The following is a 24,735-nucleotide window of genomic DNA, read 5'->3' as shown; positions in this document are numbered from 1 at the left end:
TCTTAAACTTAATCCGGACAAAACGGAGTTGGTCCTAACTGGTGGCCCTACCAACCCCTGTTCCTTCTGTTCCAGTTAAAACCCTGGGAATCAAAATCAGCCAGGACCTCTCCATGCGTCCTCAGATTAGTTCTGTTGTTTCATCCTGCTTTCTGTCCCTCAGAATTATTCGCAAGATTTCCCGTTTTTTTTCCCTTGATGCCTTCAAACTTATTGTTCTGGCAATGATTCTTTCCCGTTTGGACTACGGGAACTGTTTGTACGTGGGCATTCCTGCCTACGAACTACGGCGCCTCCAGTCCATCCAGAATCAGGCCGCTTGTCTCATCTACCGGCTCCCCAAGTTCCATCACATCACCCCCTTACTCAAGTCCCTTCACTGGCTTCCCATCTTGCAGAGAACTCTCTTCAAGATGGGCTGTATGGTCTTCATGGCTCGTGCCCGTACAGCCCCAGTCTACATAAACTCCATGATTACCCCCTATCTCCCTTGTCGCAACCTCCGTTCTTCAACCCAGGCGCTCCTTAGTGTCCCCCGCTTTCGAAAGTCCAGAGTGGGCGGCACTAGGTTCTCCACCCTTGCCCCCCGTTTCTGGAACAGTCTTCCTGTGACCATCAGGTCTATCACCATATATCTGCACTTTCGTAAAGCACTCAAAACCCATCTGTTTGCCCAAACCTTTTCCTTACAGTAATCTCCTGGTGCCTCCCCCATCCCCGCCTGTCAATCCCTAGCGCCAGGAAACCGCTTGGTAGCAGAGCGCTTTACAAATCCTTTCAACTTTCAACTTTCTGTGGTTGGCTCGGAATCCGGACTGGGATGGGTCAGCTGCTTATTGACGGTTTTCTCTATGACTTTTGCAGGGAAGGGAAGAAGAGAGATGGGGCGGAAGTTCTTGAGGTCTTTAGGGTCCGCCGAGGGTTTCTTCAGTATGGCGTTGATCTCAGCATGCTTCCAGCTCTCTGGGAAGGTGGCGGACGTGAGGGAGTTGTCATGACGTTCCGGACGTAGGGTGCGATGATGGAGTCGGCTTTGTTGAAGATGTGGTGAGGGCAGGGGTCTGAAGGAGATAACGTGGGGGGTGTCTTCAGTGCTGATGGGAGTCCAGTTGCTGAGGGTGGTTGTCGGGTGCGTTGGTTCTGTTGCTGAGGGCAGAGTCTGGGTCTGAGCGCCGAAGCTGTCGTGCATTTCGGCGATCTTGCGGTGAAAGAAAGTGGCGAGGGAGTTGCAAAGGTCTTGCGATGATGTGAGGTCGTTGCTGTTGGCGCTGGGGTGGCGAGCTCTTTTACGATGCTGAAGAGTTCCTTGTTGTTGTGTATGTTGTTTTCCAGCTGCTGTTTGAACGATGTCTTTTTGGTGGTGCGGATCAGCTGGTGGTGTTTGCGAGTGGCGTTTTTGAGGGCAGTCAGGTTGTCTGTCGTCTTTTCGGGGCGCCAGGTTTTCTCGAGGGTTTGGCATGATTTCTTCGATTTTTAGAGGTCGTCGGTGAACAATGTGGCTTTCCTGTTGCCAGGTTTGCCTGGAGAGTTCTTAAGTGGTGCAAGGGTGTTGGCGCAGTTGATGATCCACTGTGTGAGGTTGTGGGCCGCGTTGTTGGTGTCCGCGGTTCTGGCTCAGTGATGTGCTTAGCTGGTCTGTGGTCACTTTGCTCCAGCATCTGCAGGGGATCTGTTGCGGGTGGTGGTGAGATGTGGTCCTCTTGTAGGTGAAATGGATGCAGCTGTGGTCGGTCCAGTGGAGTCCGGTGGAGTGGCTGAAGGTAACGTGGTCGCTGGCAGAGAAGATGGGGTCGAGCGTGTGGCCGGCGTAGTGGGTGGGGGTGATCACCAGTTATTGAGTCCGAGGTTGGCGAGGTTGTCTAGCAGGGTGGTGGTGTTGTTGTCGTTGTTGTTCTCAGGTGGAAGTTCAGGTTCCCTAGGAGGATGTAGTCCGATGAAGCGAGGGCATGCGGGCTGATGAGGTCGTCGATGGCTTCGTTGAACTGTGTGCGCGGGCCTGGGGATCTGTAGATGAGGGTTCCTCTGAGGGTGGTCTTGGGGTCGGTGCGGATCTGGAAGTGTAGATGTTCGGCGGTGGTGAGGGTGTCTTCGGTGTTGGTCAAGACGCTGATGGTGCTCCTGTGGATGATAGCGATTCCTCCTCCTGTTTGGTTGATGCGATCCTTTCGGATGATCTTGTATCCGTCCAGGATGGCTATGGCGATGTCGGGGGCTGAGGAGGTGTTCATCCAGGTTTCCGTGAGGAAGGCGACGTCTGGCGCTGTTGTGTCGAGGAGGTCCCAGAGTTAGACAGCGTGCTTGTGGAAGGAGCGGGTGTTGAGCAGGATGCACTTTAGGTGGTTGTTGTTATTGCCTGGTCCGGGTGGTGGTGTGAGGTTTCGGATGCAGGTGAATTTGCAGTCTAGGCAGGAGAAGGGTCCATGGGTGCGCTTCGGGGTGGCTCAGTAGCAGGTAGGTGGTCGTCTGGTGTTGAGTGCGTTGAGGTAGGCGGTGTTGTATCTCAGTCGGGTTTCCTGGCTTCGGCGGGGGCCAGGGGTTCTGGCGCTAGGCGCGGTCCAGGCGCGGACGGGCGCAGACGGGCTTGCCTTTGGCACGCCAGCGGTGAGCCAGCTGCGCGCGTGTCTGCTGCGCGGCCTCCATATGAGGGGTTGTGGGAGGGAGGAGCAGCTGGGAGGCGGGAGTGGGGCGGCCAATGGGAACCAAGGGGGTGGGGCCGCAAGGGAGCAGCGGTGGGAAGCGCGGGTGACACAGAAGGCAAGAGGGGGCAGGGGGAGGGCACAAGGCACAAGCGAAAATGGCAACAATAGTGAGAATAAAGTACCAGTAAAGGAGACGAAAACAAAAGTGGCAACAGTAACGGCGGAGGAAGCACAAGATATAAGCAGGCACAAGCAAAACAACAACAAGGCCGACCTCGGTGGGGAGAGTCGGTCAATTCACAGCAGGTAGCGAGGGGACCGCGGCACAGGAGGACCGTGTGGCGGCTGGGGGGACGACCTACCTGAAGACAGGGTCAAGGGTTGCTCCTTGCAATGCACTTCTTGTGCCCCTGCAATGCACTGCTGATGACGTCACATATTACATCACTCATGACATGGCCAGTGACATCACTGATGACATCTCAAATGACATCACTGATGACATCATCCAGTGACTGTGTGTTTCTGTAAAGTTTTAATATGTTTAATATATATAGGGAAAGGCATATTGAAGAATGAGTGGGTGTATAAGTGTCTGAATGGATGATTTAGTAGGTGTGTGATTGACCCTATAAGTGAGTGATTAAACGTATCTTGCTGAATGCATGGGTTAGTGACTAAACTGTGTGAATGTCTGTATCCGTCTGTCTGTTGGTGTGTAACCGGCCAAATGGGTTTGTGAATAGCTACATGAGTGTCTATATGTGTTTTTGATTGGTTGTCTGAGTATCTGTATGGGTGCCTGAGTGTTTATGTTGGTGAGGTGTGTGTGACTCTGTGCATAGATGTGTGAGTGGGGGATTCACTGGATGCAAGGTTTCAAGAGTGTATCTGTGATGGACTGTATGGGTGGGTGACTGTGTGTATGGCCGTGTTAGTGAGTGAGTGAATGTATACCTCAGTGGTTCATGTGTGAGTAACTACATATGTGAAAGGCAGTATGTATGTGTGCTGGAGTATAGAAATGGCTATAATTGAGAGTGTGTGATTCTGAGATTGGCAATATGGATGGGTGTGTGCTTGTAGCAGTGATTGTATAAGAGTGTAAGAATGTGCTAGTATTTGTATGAGTATGTGAGCTGCAGTGTGTATAACTGTATAGGTGAGTAAATGGCAGTGTGATTAATTATTTGCATGACTGACTAGGAGTGTGAGTGCCTCTATGGATGAGTGGTGGTGTGTGAGTGTTTATATAGGTGTATGAGTGCATAGGATAGTCCTGTACTGAGTGATCATAAGTATGAGTGACTGTACAGGTGAGTGAATGGATGAATGTGTAAACCTAAGAATCAGTGAGTGTGTATGTAGTTATTGCTTCCCGATAAGTATGACGTATTTAAAGTGTGCTAAAAGCACAACCAGCCTTAAAAAATAAACCGATTGGCCAAAAGTGCAAAAATAAGCATGAACAACAGACTGTGGCATATACTGCATAGATGTCATAATGCAGTACATTTCCTAATATTAGGAGTGTATGATCCTCAGAAATTCAAAAAAATAAATACATTGTGCATGTAGAGTCACAAAGCAACCTATTAGTCTGTGCAGATTAAACCAAATTAAAGGCATAATACGAAATAATACAAAATAAACAATTCACAGTAATGGTTATCACTTAGTGGCTCATAATGAAAATATGTGGATCATTCAAAATAATCAGTCCTGGCTAGTGCCTACCAGTGTCGACTCCTATTTTTATGGACTGCCTTGTAAACATCCAACAATTGTTAATGAAAAGGGCAAAATATTGTAAAAATACAATAAGTGCAGACATTTCTACCGCTATGTAGAAGCATATGTCTGTCATATATATAAATATACATACACACATATATAATATATATATTCAATTCAAAACATTAAATATATAAGCAAACAAATAAAATATTTTTTAATGATATTGTACAAAAAATATTGTAAAAAGTTGAAAATATAAACAAGTAGTATACAATTGCAATTATAAACAAATATTAATAATAAATAAATTTAGCCAATATTAGGAAATATATTGAGGTCTGGGAATAATAGATATACTATTACCGCTACAGTTTATGCAACAGTAGAGAAGGTGTAGGACTTAGGAGGGGTTAAATGTATTATTCTCACTCCAAACAGTAGGGAAAGTGTTCGAACTTCGGAAGGGGTTACATTTACTATTCCCACTCAAGTCTGTGCTGCAGTAAGGAAAGCATGAGACTTCGGAGGGCAAAGATTTGCTATTCCCACAACAGTAGGGAAAGCGTTGGACTTCGGAGGGGTAAAATTGACTAATCCCACTCCAGTCTAAGCAACAGTAGGTAAAATACTTCACGTCAAACACATTTCATATTTGAATATCCCTATTAATTTAGAAATAATATACGACTCTTAATATAAACATTATTACTTAACATAAATATATATTAAATTAAATAAACAATTAACCAATTTACAATAACCATAAACAATGTATTAATGAATTTATCAATTATAAACTGATGGCAATTTAATTATTGCTTCATTAACTTGCCACCCATTACCCCTACAAACTTACAAATCCACACCTAAAATAAATAAGTATAACACACTTTACATAATTGATAATCAATGAAATAAAATAATTGTCAATAACTGAATTAAATATTCAATTTCAAAAATCTTTATTTCGATCATGAAAGATCATAAAAGATATACAAATATTTAGTCATTAAAAACGATGAAAGACATTATACAAGTATACTATTTTTAAAATACAATTCTTAATAAAATAGTTATACAGATGCTAATTTAATATTGTTTTGAAGAGCGCAACTAGGCCAAATGCAAGGGGGGTAAGAGAAGAATGTTTCATGCAATTATAGTGTCCTCCATTATTTGTGCGCGGACCCGCCACATTGCAGTCAAGAATTTTGCCATTGCGAACACAGTTGGCACAGATAGGTCTGTCTTTAGGACTCTGTAAGCGCCGGGGCGTATGTTCTGAATCCCAATTTTTTTAGAAGTGGCACCAGCCAATGACACCTAATTCTAGTATAGGCTTTACAGAACAATACCACGTGCAAGTCACTCTCCAGTTTATATGCGCAGGCCGGACACGCCCCTGTCTCCAGTCGGCCAGCCCAGGACTTTGTGAAAGACCTTAGGGGGAGAGACCCATACCTCCATTGCAAGAAGATCTTCCGTGTGAACGTCGGTGAGATACCATCTAATACACACTCATGGCTGTATGAGTCTTTTACCTTAATGAAGAGGTCGGTAAGAGACCCTTCCCGGGTGGTGGCCAGTGTTTTTTGGAGCATAAAATTGTAAAATAAATTGAAAAGTGTTTTCCTGGAGATCCTTGCGGACACATATTCCGGATCTGTCCATAGCTCTGGCACTCCGAGAGTCATATACATACTCCTGATGTACCTTAGCCAAGGTATTTTAGTGGCGTTGGGTAACTTTAGAAATTCCTGCAGCTCATTTCTGTAATTGACGAGATCCTGGCTACTCCATAGGCGACGCCAATAGATCAGAGGTTTAAGGCCCAGTTCTTCAGTGATGGGTCGCAGTGCCAGATCCAGTCTTAATGGGAGGAGTGGGGTGCTCGGGGGGAGGGCAACCAATTGTCTGATAAATTTATTTTCTATGGCCTGGATAGTGTGTGGCAGGGTGTGTCCCCAGAGCTCGCTACCATAGATAATTCCCCCCCGGGCTTGAGCTTTATAAATATGGATAGCAGGTGCCAGCGGACGCAGTGGGGATTTCCTGGCAATTCTTGTGATGCCTCCCGCCCTCTGAGCTAGTTTTGTGCTCGCTTTCATTATATGGGCCGACCATGTTAGGTTCTGGTTTAGGGTAATACCCAGATATTCTATTGTGTAGACCCTTTCCAGAGATGTTGTGCCCAGGCGGGGATTTGGGGAATTTTTGGGCTTGGGGTTAAGGATCATGAATTTTGTTTTTGAGGGATTGATTTCAAGACCCCTTTCATTACAGAAGCCCAAAAAACCATCCAAGACCCTCTGTAACCCCATGGGTGATTTGGACAGCAGCAGGGTGTCGTCCGCAAACATGATCGCGGGTACCCTGCTGCTGTTCAATTTTGGTGCATCAATATTGGGGATCCTGCTCAGGTGTTCTATCACCCCGTTCACAAAGAGGCAAAACAGGGTCGGCGCTAGTACTCAACCCTGCCGTACCCCTCTGCGAACGGGAAACTTGTCAGTCAACCTGCCTTCTTTCCCACATCTAACTCGGGCATAATTGTCTTTGTGCAGTCTAATTAGAATTTGGAGGATTTCACCCGGGACGTCCAGCTCGACCAATACCTCCCACAGTTTGGCCCTAGGGACCAGATCGAATGCGGCACGAAGGTCCACGAAGACAGCGTAAAGGGTGCCGCCCTCGATCAGTACTGTCTTCCAGTAGATGATATTTAATCGGAGTATTTGGTCGACTGTAGAGACTCCTTTTCTGAATCCCGCCTGCAATGGGCTAAGGGTGTCAGTCTCATCCAACCAGGTTTGTAACCTGTTAAGTACTAGCCTGCCAAATAGCTTCTGCGAGACGTCAATGAGGCTAATTGGGCGATAGTTGGCTGGGAGCAGGGGAGATCCCTTTTTAAAAATCGGGACCACCTCCGCCCCCAGCCAAGTATCAGGTATTTCCATTCCCTCAAGAACTGCATTGAACATCAGCAGAAGATAAGGTGCCCAAATTCCTGGTTCCTGTTTAAATAAGTCTCCTGGCACCCCATCCAGGCCAGGTGCCTTTCCAGAGGATAACCCTGCTATCGCCATCCTCACCTCTTTCTCGGTGAAAGGGTCCAATGCCTGATTGTTTTTCATGATATAGAATGGGAATTCCAGCCCTCCAACCTCCGTGGAATATAAAGACTGGTAGTGATTTTGCCAGACACTCGGGGCAATGTTTGGTTCGATTGCCGAGGGAAGGTCTTCAGAACCATGATTGACTATGCGCCAAAATTTGCGGGAATCCCTCGTTGCTAATAGCTCCGAGAGATTCTCCCAGTGTTGGAGATCCCACTCTATCTTGGCGTTTTCCACAAGTGTCTTATACGCCCGCCTTCTACTACGGATCTCCTCCCTTGATCCTCCAGCTTTATTAGTAAGTAGAAGGTCACGTTTGGCGTTTCGGCATGAGATATTAAACCAGGTATCTTTATGAGGTCTCCGGGTCCTGGAGGGTCCACTACTAAAGAGGTCCAGCTCCAGACTTTTTAATTAATTGATCATGTATGCGCAGGAGATGCTCTCTGTTTTCCTGCGTGCTCACTGGGACCCACGAGGCAAATGCCTCTGCTAAGATTGGTGTAATCCTAGCATAGAGGATGGCTAACTTATCTTCTCTAGTGGACAGCTTTTCCCATCTTATCCTCCTTCTGTTGTTTTCTAGGAGGTACCCTTCCCTGGGCTTTTGTTCATTCGATGCCCTGTCCTCAGTATGGGGAATGGCGTATTCCAATTCCAAGGCATTGTGATCACTGTCTTCTCTGACTGTTACTCTAAAATCTATCACCCTTTTCCAAGCGGATAGTTGTACCAGTAGGTAGTCTAATCTAGATTCCCTCCCAATTGTATTGTATGTACATTTGCACGGGATGTCAGATTTGACACGGCCGTTGCAAGCCCTAAGGCCGTGAGCGAGGATGAGCATATTTATCTGCACGGCTAGTGGTGTCAATGCTCTCGGAGGGGGGGCCTCTGTCGCGGGAACCTGCCAACTTGAATCCTCCTCTAGGGAGGGTCCATCAAGTAGGCCCGGTAATGGCTCAAAGTGTGAATTAAAATCCCCCCCCACTAGATATGATGTGCCCTCGGAATAGCCTCCAAGAAAGAGGACAGTTCTTCAATGGTTTTTGAGGTGCTCGATATGGGGGTCGGTCTGGAATAGACATTTATTATAAGTAATTTAAATGATCTAGGCCATTCAAGGAGGACAGCCAATATATCTTCTGAGTCTACATTTTGACGTGTAGCTAGGCAACCCAGATGCGATGCCACCCAGATTGCCAGTCCCCCCGATGGGGGACCTCTCCCTCCCCATCTTGCCGGTATAGAGAATATCTCAAAACCTCGAGAGGTATACTCCTCCCTTGCCCAAGTCTCTTGGAAGAGACAGACGCTTCTAGAATCTGTTAAATCGGCCCACGGTTGGGAATCTATTCTGTTCGCCAATCCAGCCACGTTCCATGACAGCAGTTTTAGTATATAAGGAGCGTGCTGGTTGTTTCCCCTTGTACCTAGATTTACCATTGGATTGGCGTGATCTTTTGGGGGCATCCCTCGTATAGGATCTTGTCCTAAATATTACTTAATTAAATTCCCACCCAACAAACCTACAAGCCCAGCAGCCCACACCTAAAATATCTAATTATTACACAATTTACATAACTATTAGTCAGTTAAATATGTTATCATACATCAATAATTATTATTTGTTAATTACTTACCTTCCCACCTGTACCTCTACAAACCTAGCAACCCACAATTAAAATATACCAAAATCAAATCAGTATTACATAATGCACATAATTAATAATCAATCCAATAATTAATAATCAAGACATTGTTAATTATTACTTAACCTCCCCCCTAAACCCCTACAAACCCAGCACCCTGCACCTAAACTATAGCTAAAATATATTAGCAATTTACATAATTAATAATCAATTAAATAATAAAGTAAAAATTAATTGTTAATTATTACCTAATTATCTTCCCACCCTATACCCATACAAACCTAGCATCGCACAATTCAAATATAACAAAATCAAATCAGTATTACATAATGTTCATAATTAATATCAGTCACATATTACTTACAACTTATGAATGAATTAATAATGATTACTTAATTAACTTCCCCTTATCCCCTTGCAAACCCAACCACCCGCTACAATACTATAAATTACTATTAGCAATTAAATGTAGATTTTCCACAGCCTTGGTGGCCTGAAAATCTGGATTTTATTAAGGACACGGAGGCTAACATTATGCAATAAATCCTTTATTGCCACCACTCAGCAGCAAGAAAAACAGGTTCTTAGAATAGAGAATACAGAACCTCTAACAACATTCCAATACCAACAAAACTCCTCCTCATCTTCTCCTCTTCCTTCTTACATTGCCTGCTAAAAGAGAAAAACTTCAAACAAAATAATACTTTCAGTCTTTAGTCACGAAATAATCCAAACACAGAAATCTTCTTGCTTTGCGAAACGTAGAGATGAGATATGTTCGAATCCAACCTCTCTCAATCAGCTTAATTTTGACCTGCATTAATAACTAAGCAACACAACATCAGGGTTGGGAAAAACAAGGGAGGGATAATATTAGCCTCCGTGTCCTTAATAAAATCCAAATTTTCAGCCTACCAAGGCTGTGGAAAATCTACATTTTATGGCACGACACGGAGGCCAACATTATGCAAGTTCAAAGCATATTAACCAGAGATTTAGCTGCACTATCAATAGGTTTAAAATAAAATTGTCTAAAACAGAATCTGTTGAACAATCTGCACATTTTAGAATATCCTGCAGACTATCTCCCAATATACGTGTTTTGATGCAGCTGCACCCCTCACTGAATGTGCACCAAACATACTTATATCTATTCTTGCCTTTTCCATTAAACTTTTCGACCATCTAGTGTGGGGGGGCAAACAAGCTAGACTAAAATGGGATGTGCTAATCAGACCTTACTCGGCAGGCAGCTTTGACGTACCAGATTTTGAACAATATTATATTAGCGTTCAGGCACACTATCTATATTTCTGGATACATCCGCCTAAATACATGACGCAGCTGGCAGCAGAACATTGGCTTGCTCATCCAGTACCGATAGAGGGAGTGATATACATGGCTCTGCCTGCCCGTGAACGCACCCAGACAACTGTAAACGCCACGATCACGGCATGGCAGCGTATTGCGCGCCTAGTTGAGGCCCCTATACCGTATTCACCGCTGCTACCGCTGGTATATCATCCAGACATGCCCCTCTTGCAAGAAGCGCTTTTTCATAAGTAGCGGGATCGCACGTCCATCAAACATTGGGGGGACCTGTATGAAAATGGGACATTTCGTACTCTTGACAGCATGTTCCGTGGGGCGCAGTACACACCACTAGACGTATTCTTATACATTCGCCTCAAGCAAGGTATTAGATCCCTGCACGTGGACTTTCCAGATGAACCCCCGCTGCTTGCACCACTACAGACCCTCTTACAACAAACATCGCCGAGACGGCTAGTATCTCTCATCTATCGCACGGTACGCACTCAACGACATGTTGTGGCTACTCGGTCGCGCTCAAAATGGGAGGCAGAGCTAGGCACTCCCATAATGGACAAACAATGGGACTACTGTTGCTCGCAACCGGAAAGAATATCGGCCAGCAGCAGGTTGAGGGTTATACACTATAAATATCTCCATAGGCTGTACCACACCCCAGTCAGTATGCACAAGTACCATCTTTGTGATAATGATAGGTGTGACAGGTGCCAGGCTCCACAGGCTGATTTTTTACACTTGTCCTGGAGCTGCCCGACAGTACAAGAGTTCTGGGAACATGTTTTTACAGCGCTGAGACAAATGACCAATATCTGCATAGAAGCTACACCACTATTGCTTTATTGAGCCATGTTAAACATATCCCAATAGCATACCGCCGATACACGGCGCTTGCATTATTAATGGCTAAAAGACGAGTAGCCTGTAGATGGAGCAGGGGAAGAGCGCCTAAATTTAAGGATTGGCTCAACGATTTGATACACTGCCAAGAACAATCTGCCCTGTATGCTGAGCTAATACCTATCACATCCAGGCCTAGGGATATATGGTCGCCACTAGTTTCTTACTTGCAATTGAGGACTCGGGGTGGAGACGGCTAGTACACACAGGGGTACATTACCGAGCATACTCCCTTACATGTCACCGCCTAAAGGCCTCGTGTACCGTCTATACGGGCTGCATAACGAATCCCCAGTGGGGGTGTAGTGGATGGGGTAGTGGGAGACCCGAGAGGAGATTCTGCCTACCTACATGAGGGCCAGCTATACATGAGGGATGTTTAAAATATGTGATGCTGCTGGTGTGGTAGACACAGCCGCTAACCGACCTAGAGTGGCAGGAGATATGTCTATGACGTGCCCACGACCTCTTCTACTTTCCATTCTTTCGGATGTTGTGATCTATTGCTCCTCCTAGGTTAATTGCCATAGTGCTTTTTAGGCAAACGCGGCCGGCCTGGTACGGTTGTTGGCGACTTTCTGTGTTATCATGCTATCATGCTATCATGCTTATGTTATGTACTTATACTTTGTCTATTTGACAGGAACATCATGATGCTGCCAGCCAAATTGGTTGTAGGCACAAAAGCTGTGTACCCTTGTAATCTACCAATAAAGGTCTTTGAAACTTTAAAAAAAAAAAAAAAGAAAAAAACCTTTTCACCCATCTAGCCAAAGTGGGTGACGAAACAGCTTTATATGGCTACCTGAAAGAAACGAGTAATTGATCCACCCCAACAGGTCTTAAAGGCCTCGTTCTACATTTAAATTCCTTCACACAATGCACCACACAAAGCTTTTCCTTTTCAAACAGGTATGGATAAAAAACTGAAGTTGATTTCGTTTGTGTTCTCTGTTTAATGTAAAAACAAATACCCTCAGGAGTAAAACATCTGCTTGTAATTTCCAAAGCACGCACATCAGAAACTCTTCTGAAAGAAAGAAGGCACAGCAACATCGTAAGTTTATATGATAAATCCTTTAGATCGAAATGCATATTGTCATCCCATGACCCAAGAAAATGTAAAACAAGAGACACATCCCAAAGAGAAGTATATCTTGGACCAGGAGGTCTAGCCAACCTGATGATTCTTAATAACCTCTTAACCATAATGTCCTGTCCAACAGAAATACCATTCACAAAATCATGAGCTGCTGAAATAGCAGATCTATGTAAATTCACTGACCTATAAGCCAAACCCCTTTTATACAAATCGGTTAAGTAATTCAAAACATGAACTACATCTGCTGAAACGGGATCCATATTCCTTTCCACACACCAACCATTCCACTTATTCCAGGCTGACTTATATACCTTCCATGTTCCATGTGCCCATGATTCTTCAATGAGTTTCGAAGCCTCAGATGACAGTCCTGGCTTTCTCCAGATTCTCCTGAAAGTCTTAAAGTCACAAGCTGAAGTTGACCTGATTCTACCAGACTATGAACCTCCTCCAGAGGACCTCGCAAGACTCCTTGAAACATTGGCAGAAGTATTGGCAAATCGAAACTCATCCCCAACAAACATAGGGTACCAAGCTTGTTAATTCCAAAATGGTGCGATCACCACCACCGTTTCCTTCCATTTCCGAATCATCCCTGTTACTCTGCTGATCATTGAAAAAGGAGGGAAAGCATAAGGCCGAAGACCTCTCCAATCCTCCAGAAAAGCATTTATCCCCAGAGCCTCCGGATCCGAATGGCAGCTGAAAAACCTCTCTAGTTGAGTGTTTATTCTGTTCGTAAAAAGGTCTATCTGAAAGGGTCCCGAAAAAAGGTTCAACTTCGCAAAAACCAACCTGTCTAATGTCCAATCGCTGGAATCGTAAAAATTCCTTGAATTCCAATCTGCTACTGAATTGGAATTGCCTGGGATATGTTCTGCTTGTACATAAATGTTTCTCTCCAAACAATACTCCCAAAAGATCATCACTGCTAGACCTTTCGATTGTGGACCTCCCATCCTGTTGACATACCTCACAGCAGAAACATTGTCCATCCTTAAAATAACCGAGCATCTTGCAGTCTGTTCCCCCAAAACATTTTTTGTAAAAGAGCCAGCTAGTAATTCCAAACAATTTATATGCGGTTTCCTTTCCTGACTTGTCCAACGACTGCCAGTACTGAGCAATCTGCATCTTGCACCCCAACCTTCCAAGCTTACATCTGACTCCACAACTAGACCCGCATTCTCTCCAAAAATTGCTCGCCCATTCCAAGCTTCCATATTCCTCAGCCACCAAATTAACTCCTGACTTGCCTCCAGTGAAAGACATACATTCTCTGAATATTTCAAACCATTCCTCAAATGCAAAGCCTTTAACCTCTGTAATGCCCTATAATGTAAAGACCCTGGGAAAATTGCCTGAATTGTAGAAGACAGAAGTCCAACAATGCGTGCTAACATTCTTAAAGAGATACAGTTTCTTTTTAGAACATTTTTCAATTCCTTTCGAATTCTCTTTAGTTTCTCCTTTGGAAGTTTCAGAACAGCTTCCACCGCATCCACTACAAATCCCAAAAATTGTGTTTGTTGACCTGGTACACATTGTGATTTCTTTCTGTTCACCACAAAACCCAGCAACTCTAGCAACTCTACTGCTAACTTTGTATGAGAAAGAAGAGTGTTCCTGTCCTGATCCATAATAAAAATGTCGTCCAAATAGATTAGACGTACACCCCTCTCCCTCAGAAAAGCCGCCACCGGTCGTAGCACGTTCGTGAAACACAACAGAGCTGACGACAGGCCGAATGGTAGACAAACAAACTTCCACATTTGGCCTTTCCACACAAACCTCAAATATCTCTGATGCTCTTCCTAAATTGGTATTGTAAGATAAGCATCCTTCAAATCCAATCTGGTCATCCAGTCTCCTTTCAAGAACACATCTTTCAACAGATGTATCCATTTTGAAATGGTGATAAACTACCCAATCGTTTAACTGTCGTAAATGTATTACTGGACCCATACTCCCTTTGTCCTTTTTCTCCACTAAAAAGATGTTGCTGATAAACCCTTCTACAAACTCTCTCTCTCTTTCTATTGCTCCTTTCTTTAATAAATCTTGTACCTCTAAGTCTATCATTTTTACTTGTTCCTTTTGAAACTTACTTGCCTATCTTTAATGCCCGAGGCATCCTCTACTTGCCTTTCTGAACAGCAAACATGTTCTACCACAGTAGATTTCTTCTTCTTCCCCAGTTGAACACTGGAAGAAATATGTTTCCTTTTTCGTGATTCGTTCCTATTGATACCATGCGCATTTTCATTTTCAGGTGCGGACCAAAACCTTTCCTCCTCTAAGTCTACTACACTTAGAAGCAGTCAGTAGTTCTAATTTCCTTTCCATTCTCAGAGAAACCTCTGTTGTAATTTTTCTATAACTTTGTTCAATTTCACCTCCAGAGAACCCTCTCCATGCTCCATAATAACTACTTATTATATTCCACACTCTAAAATACACTTTTAAAAACGTAATTAAAATAATAAATATTTTCAAATTAAATATTTTCCTTAACAAACCTTACTTCTCTAATTAATGATTTCAAATTCCTTTTTCCAAGCTTTAAAACACATTAAATCAAGTCTCAAACCCCTATTCCTAAAACAATACCAATCCGATCGCTAACACCACCTTAAACACTCTCTTTTCTCCTCATGAAACTGACTAGAATATCCGATTCTGTTAGTGTAAAGTCATTGCTAAGCAACCGAATGTGTACGGCAACACTACTCTGCCAAACAATTCTGAAACTGAGCTCGAACATATACGCGTAAACGCGTGTTCTCCTACTTTCGAGTCAGAGAAGAATGATCGGTGTCAAGAGAAGGGCTCGATAGGAGATTCAGAAATGACTGTGCTGAGTCATAAGATAGGCTCGCGAGGGTGACTAAGAGCTTGGGACGGTAAAGCTCCTGTTTATTTACGATTTCAAACCGCTCGCGGCATTAGCGCGTATTAACGGTTTCTTCTAAAATGAATATTACACTGACATTTCAACAACATAAACCTTGCTTTCCTTGTTAAAAACATGCATGCATTGTTCAAAGTGAAGTATCTTCTTAATAAACACAAAAAAAATGTACGCTTCGTGAAAATCAAATACTTTACCTGTACTCCTTAATAATTTGATAAAGTGAATAATTTCTTTCAATTGATAATGAACATTACATCATATTCCTCTAAAAATATTACATTTTAAATTATTTATATTCTCCGAAATTGCTATTTAATTAATTCTTAAACCTAAATGTTTTTATATCATGTCTACAAATCTAATATAAATAATCTTATTTAATAATAAATTATATAATTATATTATAAACTTTTCATAGTGTTAAAATATTTAAATGATCATTTCCATTTAAGTCAATTAGGAGTAATACTTTTCTTTTTGAGCAGCAGCAATAAAAGAAGGAAGAGGAGATGATGAGGAGGAGTTTTGTTGTTATTGGAATGTTCTTAGAGGTTCTGTATTCTCTAATCTAAGAAACTGTTTTTCTTGCTGCTGAGTGGTGGCAATAAAGGATTTATTGCATAATGTTGGCCTCTGTGTCGTGCCATAAAAGACAATTTTTGAAATCATTTAAAATTACAAACTATATTAAAAAAATATATAGCAATTATACAAAAAAATAATATATGAACTAAACCACATTCAAATAAATAGAAAACAATATTCTTTGCAACTGTATCGTTGATAACGAAATTGAAAACAACAATATTCTCAACAATGATATTACCTACCTGAAAAAACGATATTCATGATGATATTTCTGTATCACAATATTTTTTTCCTATATTTCTCTCTCCCAATATTTAAAACTCAATATTTTGTTTAAATATCATTAAGTTACAAAACTTTTGCTAGACATAACACAGAGTCAAGGTGTGTGTGTGGCACTAGGCAGCCTGATTGTGCATCACCATTAGTGGGTGAGCAGGTTAGTGCCATACCATACTAGATATTGTGCTTTCATGCTCTCTCCTTCACATGCAACACTGCACAGCAATTTTTGGTGCTGCGCTGTTTGAGAGACATCTTTGCAAATATGGTACTTAGGGCCAGATTTATCACAGCGTTGTGTCACCCTTGCGCCACCCAAGGGGGTGCAAAGTTGATGCAACACTTAAGCCAGATTTATCAAGCCACGCAAAGCCACCTTGCAAGGCCCTGCATGGCTTGGAAATCTGTAGTAACACATGGCAGTGCAAATTGCAGCCTTGCGTTACTGTGCCACAGAGGCATTTCCTGGATGGAGCATGGATGTATCCATGCATCCACGGGCGGATTTTGGCACATTCCCAGATTTACCATGAGTAGCAGGCCTGGGAATGCATCAAAATGCTACACCTCCCCAAGTGAGGCGTAACAAGGAGAAATGTTTATTTCTCCTCGTTTTTTCCTCTTTCTATGTGTGCTGTATTCTGCAGTGCACATAGAAATAGGAAAATGGCTCTGAGGACTATTTTTGTGCAGGAAGGTGTCCCTTTCAAGAAAAAACATATCCTGCCTGAAATGCAGGCACCCATGCACCATTATGCAAGGGTACCTGCGTTGGTGCTAGGCAGCCAAAAGTGCACCAGCACAAGTAAAGCTCTATATAATTATAAATAAGGCACATTCCTTCCCTTTCCCTATAAAGCAGTCCAGCACAGCAAGGGGGCTTGCTGCGTTCCGCCGTATGAAAGTTTGATAAATATGGCCCAATGGAAATAAATAAAGAGGTATTATCAGGTGGTGATGTTTCTGCTCGATGTAGCATTGAAGGGAACAATATACTGATATGCTTTTCATAAAGCAAGGCACACACTGGAATGCAAGTCTACTCTGGATGGAAGAGCTTTACTTCCTGTGTAAAGTGCTACCTTGAGAGTGCTGGTAGCTGCAGCCGTCTGTGGCAGTTCGAGTGATCTCACACCATGAGTAAGATTTACTAGGACTCCGTGCTATGTTTGCATCACAAAAGTGACGTAAATCAGCACAATTTGTAGAACTGTACTTTACATTCCAGTAAAAAACAAGTTCTTGCACTTGAAAGTAGTCTTAAAGTAATGTAAAGTAGTGCACTACAATCCGCTACTTTGCATCAACAGGGCGTACTATGATTGGTACATGGGTGTTTACATGCGAATCATAAACTTTATTCGACAATTAAGTCATAAAAGTATACATAAAATCCACATTTTACCATAAAAATTCCAATAAAATGTATACAATAAATATTTTAAAAAAGAATTAAACTACAAGAGACAATTGACGAATCAATTTACATAATTAGATAAAATACAAAAAAGTCATCAATATATATACAGTTCAAGGAAGCATTGGACCAAACTCATTTCAGTAGAACAATCCACATGTTTACGACTATCTTATGGCTGATAAAACTTGTTATTCATACCTCTGACTCAATTTGTTTAGCCCGAATTACCAATGCCCATCTCAGAAACTTGGCTACAGCAATAGCGATTGGGGGGCTAGGGTCTCTACATAAAATTCTTAAGGCCTCTTCGTGCCTGCGGGTACCAAGTAATTTACAGATAGGCTTAACCCACATAGATCTAGGGGCAGCATACAGAGGACAAAAGAAAAAGAGGTGACTTAGAGACTCTTGTTCCTCCCCACACCTTGGGCATGTATCATTATTGTTTTCTCCTGCCCATTTAGCTGTAAATGACCTTAATGGGAGGGAGCCAACTCTAAGTTGAAAATAGAGTTTACGATCCTGCGGTTTCTCTATGGCATCCCAACATATTTCCAGCTTCGGTTGGGCCTTAAACTCCAGAAAACGGCCTGTTAGATGTTTACATGCAACCACCCATGGGTTTTGATATAAAGCCCTATCAAAAATGGCAGAAAGTACTTTGTTTCAAAAGCTAGTAGCTTTTCGAGACAGGCATTAAAAAGGAGAAATATATTCATTTCTCTTTATTTTTCCAACATTGCACATGTTCTGTGCTGTCCAGCCCACATCCAGTGAGGGGAAGTTTTAAACTATGTGCCAACATTGTACCATAAAAGGTACACTTTCAATACAAAACCTATGGCATCACGCACGCACTCCTGCACTGCGATGCAAAGGAGTGTGCATGGATCAAGGCAAGCTCGAGCATCTGTGCAAGAATAGAGAGAAGCAACAACATATCTTAGAAGATATTGCACTGTTAGGTTCTCTCCATTTCATACTATGCAGCACAGCAACTTTAGTTGCTGCCCTGGGTTGTGTGAAAGGTTCGTCAATCCACAAAGTTTATAGGTACCTTATATGATCTGGTGGGTAAAAGAAAGCAGTGAGTAAACAAAGAGTCAAAGCTATCCCACTCTTGCTTTCCAAGTACAGAATAACCTACTACCCTAGGCCCAGTTTTTGATTACCCATAAACACATAGGTTCTGCTAACACCACTGGTGGGTGGAACTAAGGATGCTCAACTATCAAGCTCCATATTTAACTAACCTGCGGTTTGGCAGACTTTAGCATATAACAACATGATGGATGCCCATGTATGACAACATGTTCCCTTGAAGAGAGACTACCATTGACACCATCTTTATCTGTCATACCTGATCAACTAAACTGCGACACCATCCAGTTAAAGAAGAAGGGTCCACAGCATGCCCACAAGACATTTCCACACGGAGGACGTCTTCATCGTCACCTGATTAAAATAAAGAGGTTTTGTGAATTGAGATTGTTTCTTGTCACAATGATGTACAGAATGTGAGAAGGGTGTGGAAAGTAAGGGCCTGATTACGAGTTTGACGGCCAAACCCGTGGCCGAGCTGCTCGCAACACTATGAGTGCTTCTCGTGTCTGGCGAGCTTTTTTTGATTTTCCCACTGCGGTGCCCAGAAAATGGGTCGGCAATGGGGACGCAAATAACTGTTTCTGCACCGAATGAACTAAAAAGTCCATGCGTGCAAGCACTGGGGAGCAAGGACACAGGGGGCACATTTTGTGCCCCCCTGCATGCACCCCATGGCGCAGAGGCACAAGGGGGCGATTAACCCAGAGACGGCGCGAACACACAGAGTAAATTACTGACTAGGTTCTTTTGCCGACAGGGGCCAAAACTAGAAAGCTGCTGAACTGGAACAATCCTGCCTTGTAATAAAAATCGAAGACCTCTCATTTTTAAATTAAGGACCCTTTTGGACTAATCAATATGAACGGATCACTGTAAAACATCAATGGGAGAGGATTAAGACCTAAAGAAGTCTCTGGAGTAGGGACGAAACGCGTTGTCTACGCTGATGTGAATTTTATGTAAATTTTCAATAAAAAGAATTCATCAACACGCAACAACCCTGAAGAATCTTGTATCAATTTATGAAATATGATTGTAAATTACTAGGAAATTGAAAATTGTAGTTGACAAATCCTACATTGTTAAAAGATAACATTCTGATATAGTAACAAACAGTGAGTGCTGATCTATCTGATACACAAGCTTCCCAGCCACGGTTTTCATGGAGAACGAACCGCCATGAAAACCATCGTGGAGAAGAAACTTGTAATATCTTTGGCGGGCCCGGTGGTTTCCTGCTGGTTGCGGTGGAGCAATGGCACTCCGACCTCCCTAATTGTAATAGGGTGGTCGGAAGACCACCACCGCTGCACCTACATGAGTCTGGAGGTCCGTGGACTGCTGACTCATAATTGAGACATAAGTCCACATGGAACAAGTGGGCATTTAGCTGAAAATATAAACATGTAAACATTCATGTGAGATACACTAGAAGTGAAGCACATTAGATGGTATTGCACTAGATCTTTGCCATTTCAGTAACACGCCTGTTACCTATCAGCCATTTTCAATATCACTTTTTCTCCCTCAATTCAGTACTTAGTCAGTCAGACATCATGTGACCATGGTTACGAAAATCCCTATGCGCTTTTCCTCTAACCACCTGGCTATTTCCTATCCTTGAGGGACCCATACAAGGAGATAGACCCACTGCTTGCCCTAAGATCAGAAAGCAAACACTGGATCAAGCTCAAAACCCTTCAGGAGGGTTCTAAGTAATGAGACAAAGAAATGTATTAGGAGAAATTAAGATTACCTTCAAAGTAATCAGCACTTTACGCTCTGAACTGCAAAGTAATCAGCACATTACCAAAACCACACCCTACTCCAAAACAGAACACATACTGTTACATTTCTTAAAAAATAAAAAGCAACCATCTGGTGCAAAAAGTAATAATTAAGGATAACATATCTCTTTGGTTTGCAAACTATTGTGGAAACCAGAGAAAGTTATCACACATTACCTTCTTTTAAGAACACACCTCTATCTGAAGTTTGCATTTAACTATAAATATACATGCGAGGGAGTTCCCAAAACTTCACAAGTATATAAATGTAATAATATTTTATTTTGAGATTTTCATGACTAAGGCAGCAGTACTTATATCATTTTGCAAAGTCTCTCTCGCTCCTCTAAGGTGCGATTTTGTCCAATCTTAGCTTAATCAATCCACTACTTAATAAATATATTAATTCATTTATACTCGGGGGGTGTTTCAAATATGCCAACTGGGCGTGGCCAAGATGGCGGCGTAAACGGTCGCAGGTCCGGTGAGCTCCCCGTCCCGTCGCTTCCCAAGTCCGATAATTAGCACAGTGTCCCCCCCAAAAAGGGCACTATCGGCGACCGGAGGTTCAGGGAAGCTTGGAGACGCGGCGACATCGAGGACGGGGTGTCAGTGAGCCGAGGAGCCGCAGCTACCGACCAGTCTGCATGCGAGGCGGGTGCCGGTAGCGCCGGGCGGAGACCCAGACACAGCATATAGGTTGCGGCAGAGCCGGCCCGGTGGTACACCGGGGCCTGGAGGTGCCGGGGTCCCGGAGCCTGAGTGACGACACAGCGGAGGCCCGGCGACTGCAGTTCGTGGACCGCAGGCCTCCCCTTTCTTCCCCCCCTGGCCGTGAGGCGTTGGCCAGACTACACCAGCAAGAGACGGAGGAGCACGGCGAGGGCCCACCAACGGAGAACACCCCACACACGGAACACGCCGCCGCCGGCGAGGAGGTGAGGAGGCACGGGTGCGGTGGCGAACGGCAGAAGGCTCCCCCCGTAGCCACCAACAACATGTGGGGCAGCACTGGGAGAGAGCCCGGGGGGCCTGGTGGGCTGGGTCGACTGTTCTACGGCAGCCGACGGGGGATCGAAACGGTGGCCCCGAGACTGAGAGGCCGTCGCTAGGGGCTCCGGCGGTGCACGGGCCGCTGTGTCGGCGGTCACCCGAAGCAGGCGCGCCCGCCCCAGAAAAAGAGCAGGAGGCGCCATTTTAGACTGCTGGGCCTGCTGGGGAGCCCACAAGCCCCAGGCGCAACCGGGGCGACCGGGAGAGGCCGACCAACGAGGAGACAGAGCAGTGGCCTTGGGGCCTGGAGCCCATCACGCGGTGCCCAGTACAGCACAGGCCGCGGTGTCAGCGGACCCCCGCCCCAGCCGCGCCCTATTCTGGAACACAACGAGAAGCGCCATTTTGAGCGGCCTGACCTTGAAGATCGCGCGGGACCGCTCCCTGTCGGGGCACCTGGGAGGGACCTGCCACCGGGGAGACAACACAGTGACCCTTGAGACACCGGGCGCATAGAACAATTCCTCGGAAGGGCCGGTAAGGCCGAGGCCGAGACGGAGGGCACAATGGCGGGCCAACGGAGGAAAGGGGACCGCACACTCCCAGAGCTGCTCGCTACAACCCAGGCGAGAAATGAAAAAGGGCCGCCCTTGCCCGAGACCACCAAACCACAACCCAGCCAATCCGGGACAGAAGGGCCCATAACTAAGTCCTTCCTGGAATCGCTATTCAACATGCTCAGAGACGACTTCAAAACGTTGCAACAAGAAGTGGCGGGAGAGTTCCGGGAGATTAGAAGAGAAGTAGACAGCCTGAGGGAACGAGTGGCAGTCATTGAGGAGACAGATCAAGCCAGGAGCGAGGAAATAGAACAGCTACAACAAGAGGTCATACGACTGAAAGACCAACAGTTGGACCTGCAGGCGCATGCAGAGGACCTTGAAAACCGGTCCCGCCGAAACAACATACGGGTCCGGGGGGTCCCTCTTAAGGAAGAGGGGACAGACATAACAAGCTACCTGCAAGCCTTATTTCGCGACATCCTGGGGGAACCAACAGACTTTGTGGTCAGGATCGACAGGGCACACAGGGTGGGGCTCCCTCGGCGTGCGCCTGCTGCCCCCCCCGGACATATTGGCTTTCCTGACGGACTTCCCGCTCAAAAAAAGGATCCTTAAGGAAGCCCGGCGAAAACAACCTCTTCAGTTTCGCAACTGCCCAATAGCCCTGTATCAAGAACTCTCGGCCATCACACTACAGAAGCGGAAAACCTTCAGGGTAGCCACAGACTTTCTACGGAAAGAGCAGATTCCATACTCCTGGGGTCACCCGTTCAGACTGGTGTTTAAGTGGGAACTGCGATCACTGCATGACACTTGTGCGCTATTGGGCATAGAGCAACCGGAAGAACAGACACCCACGCAACGATCACAGGGACAAGTTAACAGAGGATGGCAAAGCGTCAGCCGCAGACCCTCACCTAAACCACATTTGAAACCCGAGGCCCACTTCATCTCTCAAGAGCAGGCCATAGCCATCCGAGAGGTGGCCAAAGAAACGTAGATCTCTGACTGAGCTCATACAAAGGGGGGGTCTGCTTAGCACTCTTTTGCACCTGGGCCGGAAGGGGCGGGCGGGGGGCCACAGTGGCCGCCACGTGGAAACGCTCCACCAGACTACTACACCACAGCCCTGCGATGGACCAGCAGGACTGAGACACTGACTTCTCACTGTTGGGGTGTTGGGGTAGGGAGGTTTGCTGTTGTGGGGAGTCTTGCGAAGAGAGCGGGAAGTTGGGGGTTGTTGGGGTGGTGGTAGGGAGAGGTGGGGGAGGAGAGCGGAGGGGGGAGGGGCGGGGAAGAGGGAGGAAGGGATGGGAGTTTGGGGTTTTTTGGGAGGGGGAGGTGGGGGAGGGCGGAAGTTGGGAGGGAAGTTGTTAAGGGGGGGCACCCCTCGTCCACCTTCTTCTTTGTTTTTCTGTGGCCTTTTGCCTTATTACAACATTGCACCCAGAGCGTTGACAGTCACCCTGATGCCTAATGACGCACTCCAGACTTAGGGTCCTTTCCCTGAACGTGCGAGGGCTTAATAACCCCATTAAGCACCGAGCGGGCCTGTCCCTACTGGAGCACTCCTCGGCAGATATCTGCCTCCTCCAGGAGATGCACTTACTGCCCAAAGACCAACACCGACTTAAATCCCGTGCCTTTCCCACACAGCTCTTCTCGTCTTCCTCCAGGAAGGTTGCCGGGGTAGCAATACTAGTATCCAAATCATTCACAGGCAAGGTCCTTCAGCGGGAGGTGGAAATAAAAGGGCGACTGCTGGTACACCGCTTCCTCATTTTACGCGCCCAACGAGGGACAAGAAATTTTTCTTCAGACAGCACTGGCAGCTGCTACAGCCAACACTGAGCGACACTTGTTGATTGGAGGCGACTTAAATTTAGTTTTCCACAACACAGCAGACCGCTCCTGTCAAAGGTCAGGCCAAGTGGAGGCTTTCTCCACGTCCGGACACGCACACCTCCAAGATCTTGGTCTCACCGACCTATGGAGAAACCTCCATCCACGCAGCACTGCCTACACTTACCACTCAGGGGCCCACAAATCTTACGCCAGGTTGGACTACTTCCTCTGCACGTCACCACTCGTATCGCGAGCGCAAGAAGCAGATATCCTACCGGCTTCGCTGTCTGACCACTCCCCGGTGGTGGCCACCTTCCTACTGCCGGCCACACCGACCCCACAACGTCACTGGCGGCTTCGGGAATCCCTTCCCCATACCCCCTCGACAGTAGAGCGGATTAAAACTGCTATCACACATTTTCTGACACATAACAACAATACAGATACCACGCGCGCTACTCAATGGGCTGCCCTCAAGGCGGTCTTACGGGGGGAGTTTATATCTATAGCCAAGGCCAACAATAAGGAGAGGGCGCAGAAACTAGCCGAACTTATGCAACAAGTCGCGGAACTGGAGCAAATGCACCAGCGCACAGGTGCGACACGAGCCTGGCGTCAATTGTGCGCTGAGAGGAAAATGTTGGCAGCGCTAGTCCAAGATGCGGCAGAATACGCGGCCCTCCGTCTCCGGCAGGTGTACTACACGGGGGGAGATCGCTGCGGACGGCTACTGGCGAACAAGCTGCGTGAGCAGCGCCAGAGGA

General features: G+C 45.3%; 1 protein-coding gene across 1 annotated transcript in view; it reads right to left on the bottom strand.

Moving 5' to 3' along the window:
- LOC144791703 (E3 ubiquitin-protein ligase DDB_G0292642-like) overlaps positions 1 to 24,735 on the bottom strand; it is a 148,733-nt gene that overhangs the window by 63,636 nt on the left and 60,362 nt on the right. The window contains exon 2 of the mRNA XM_078666455.1: positions 19,040 to 19,134. Within this exon, the coding sequence (XP_078522581.1) occupies positions 19,040 to 19,134 (95 nt within the window). The remainder of the gene's footprint in view (positions 1 to 19,039; positions 19,135 to 24,735) is intronic.

The sequence above is a fragment of the Lissotriton helveticus genome, chromosome 11, assembly GCF_964261635.1.
Source record: "Lissotriton helveticus chromosome 11, aLisHel1.1, whole genome shotgun sequence".
NCBI lineage: Eukaryota > Metazoa > Chordata > Amphibia > Caudata > Salamandridae > Lissotriton > Lissotriton helveticus.
This window is presented reverse-complemented; position numbering and strand designations above follow the sequence as displayed.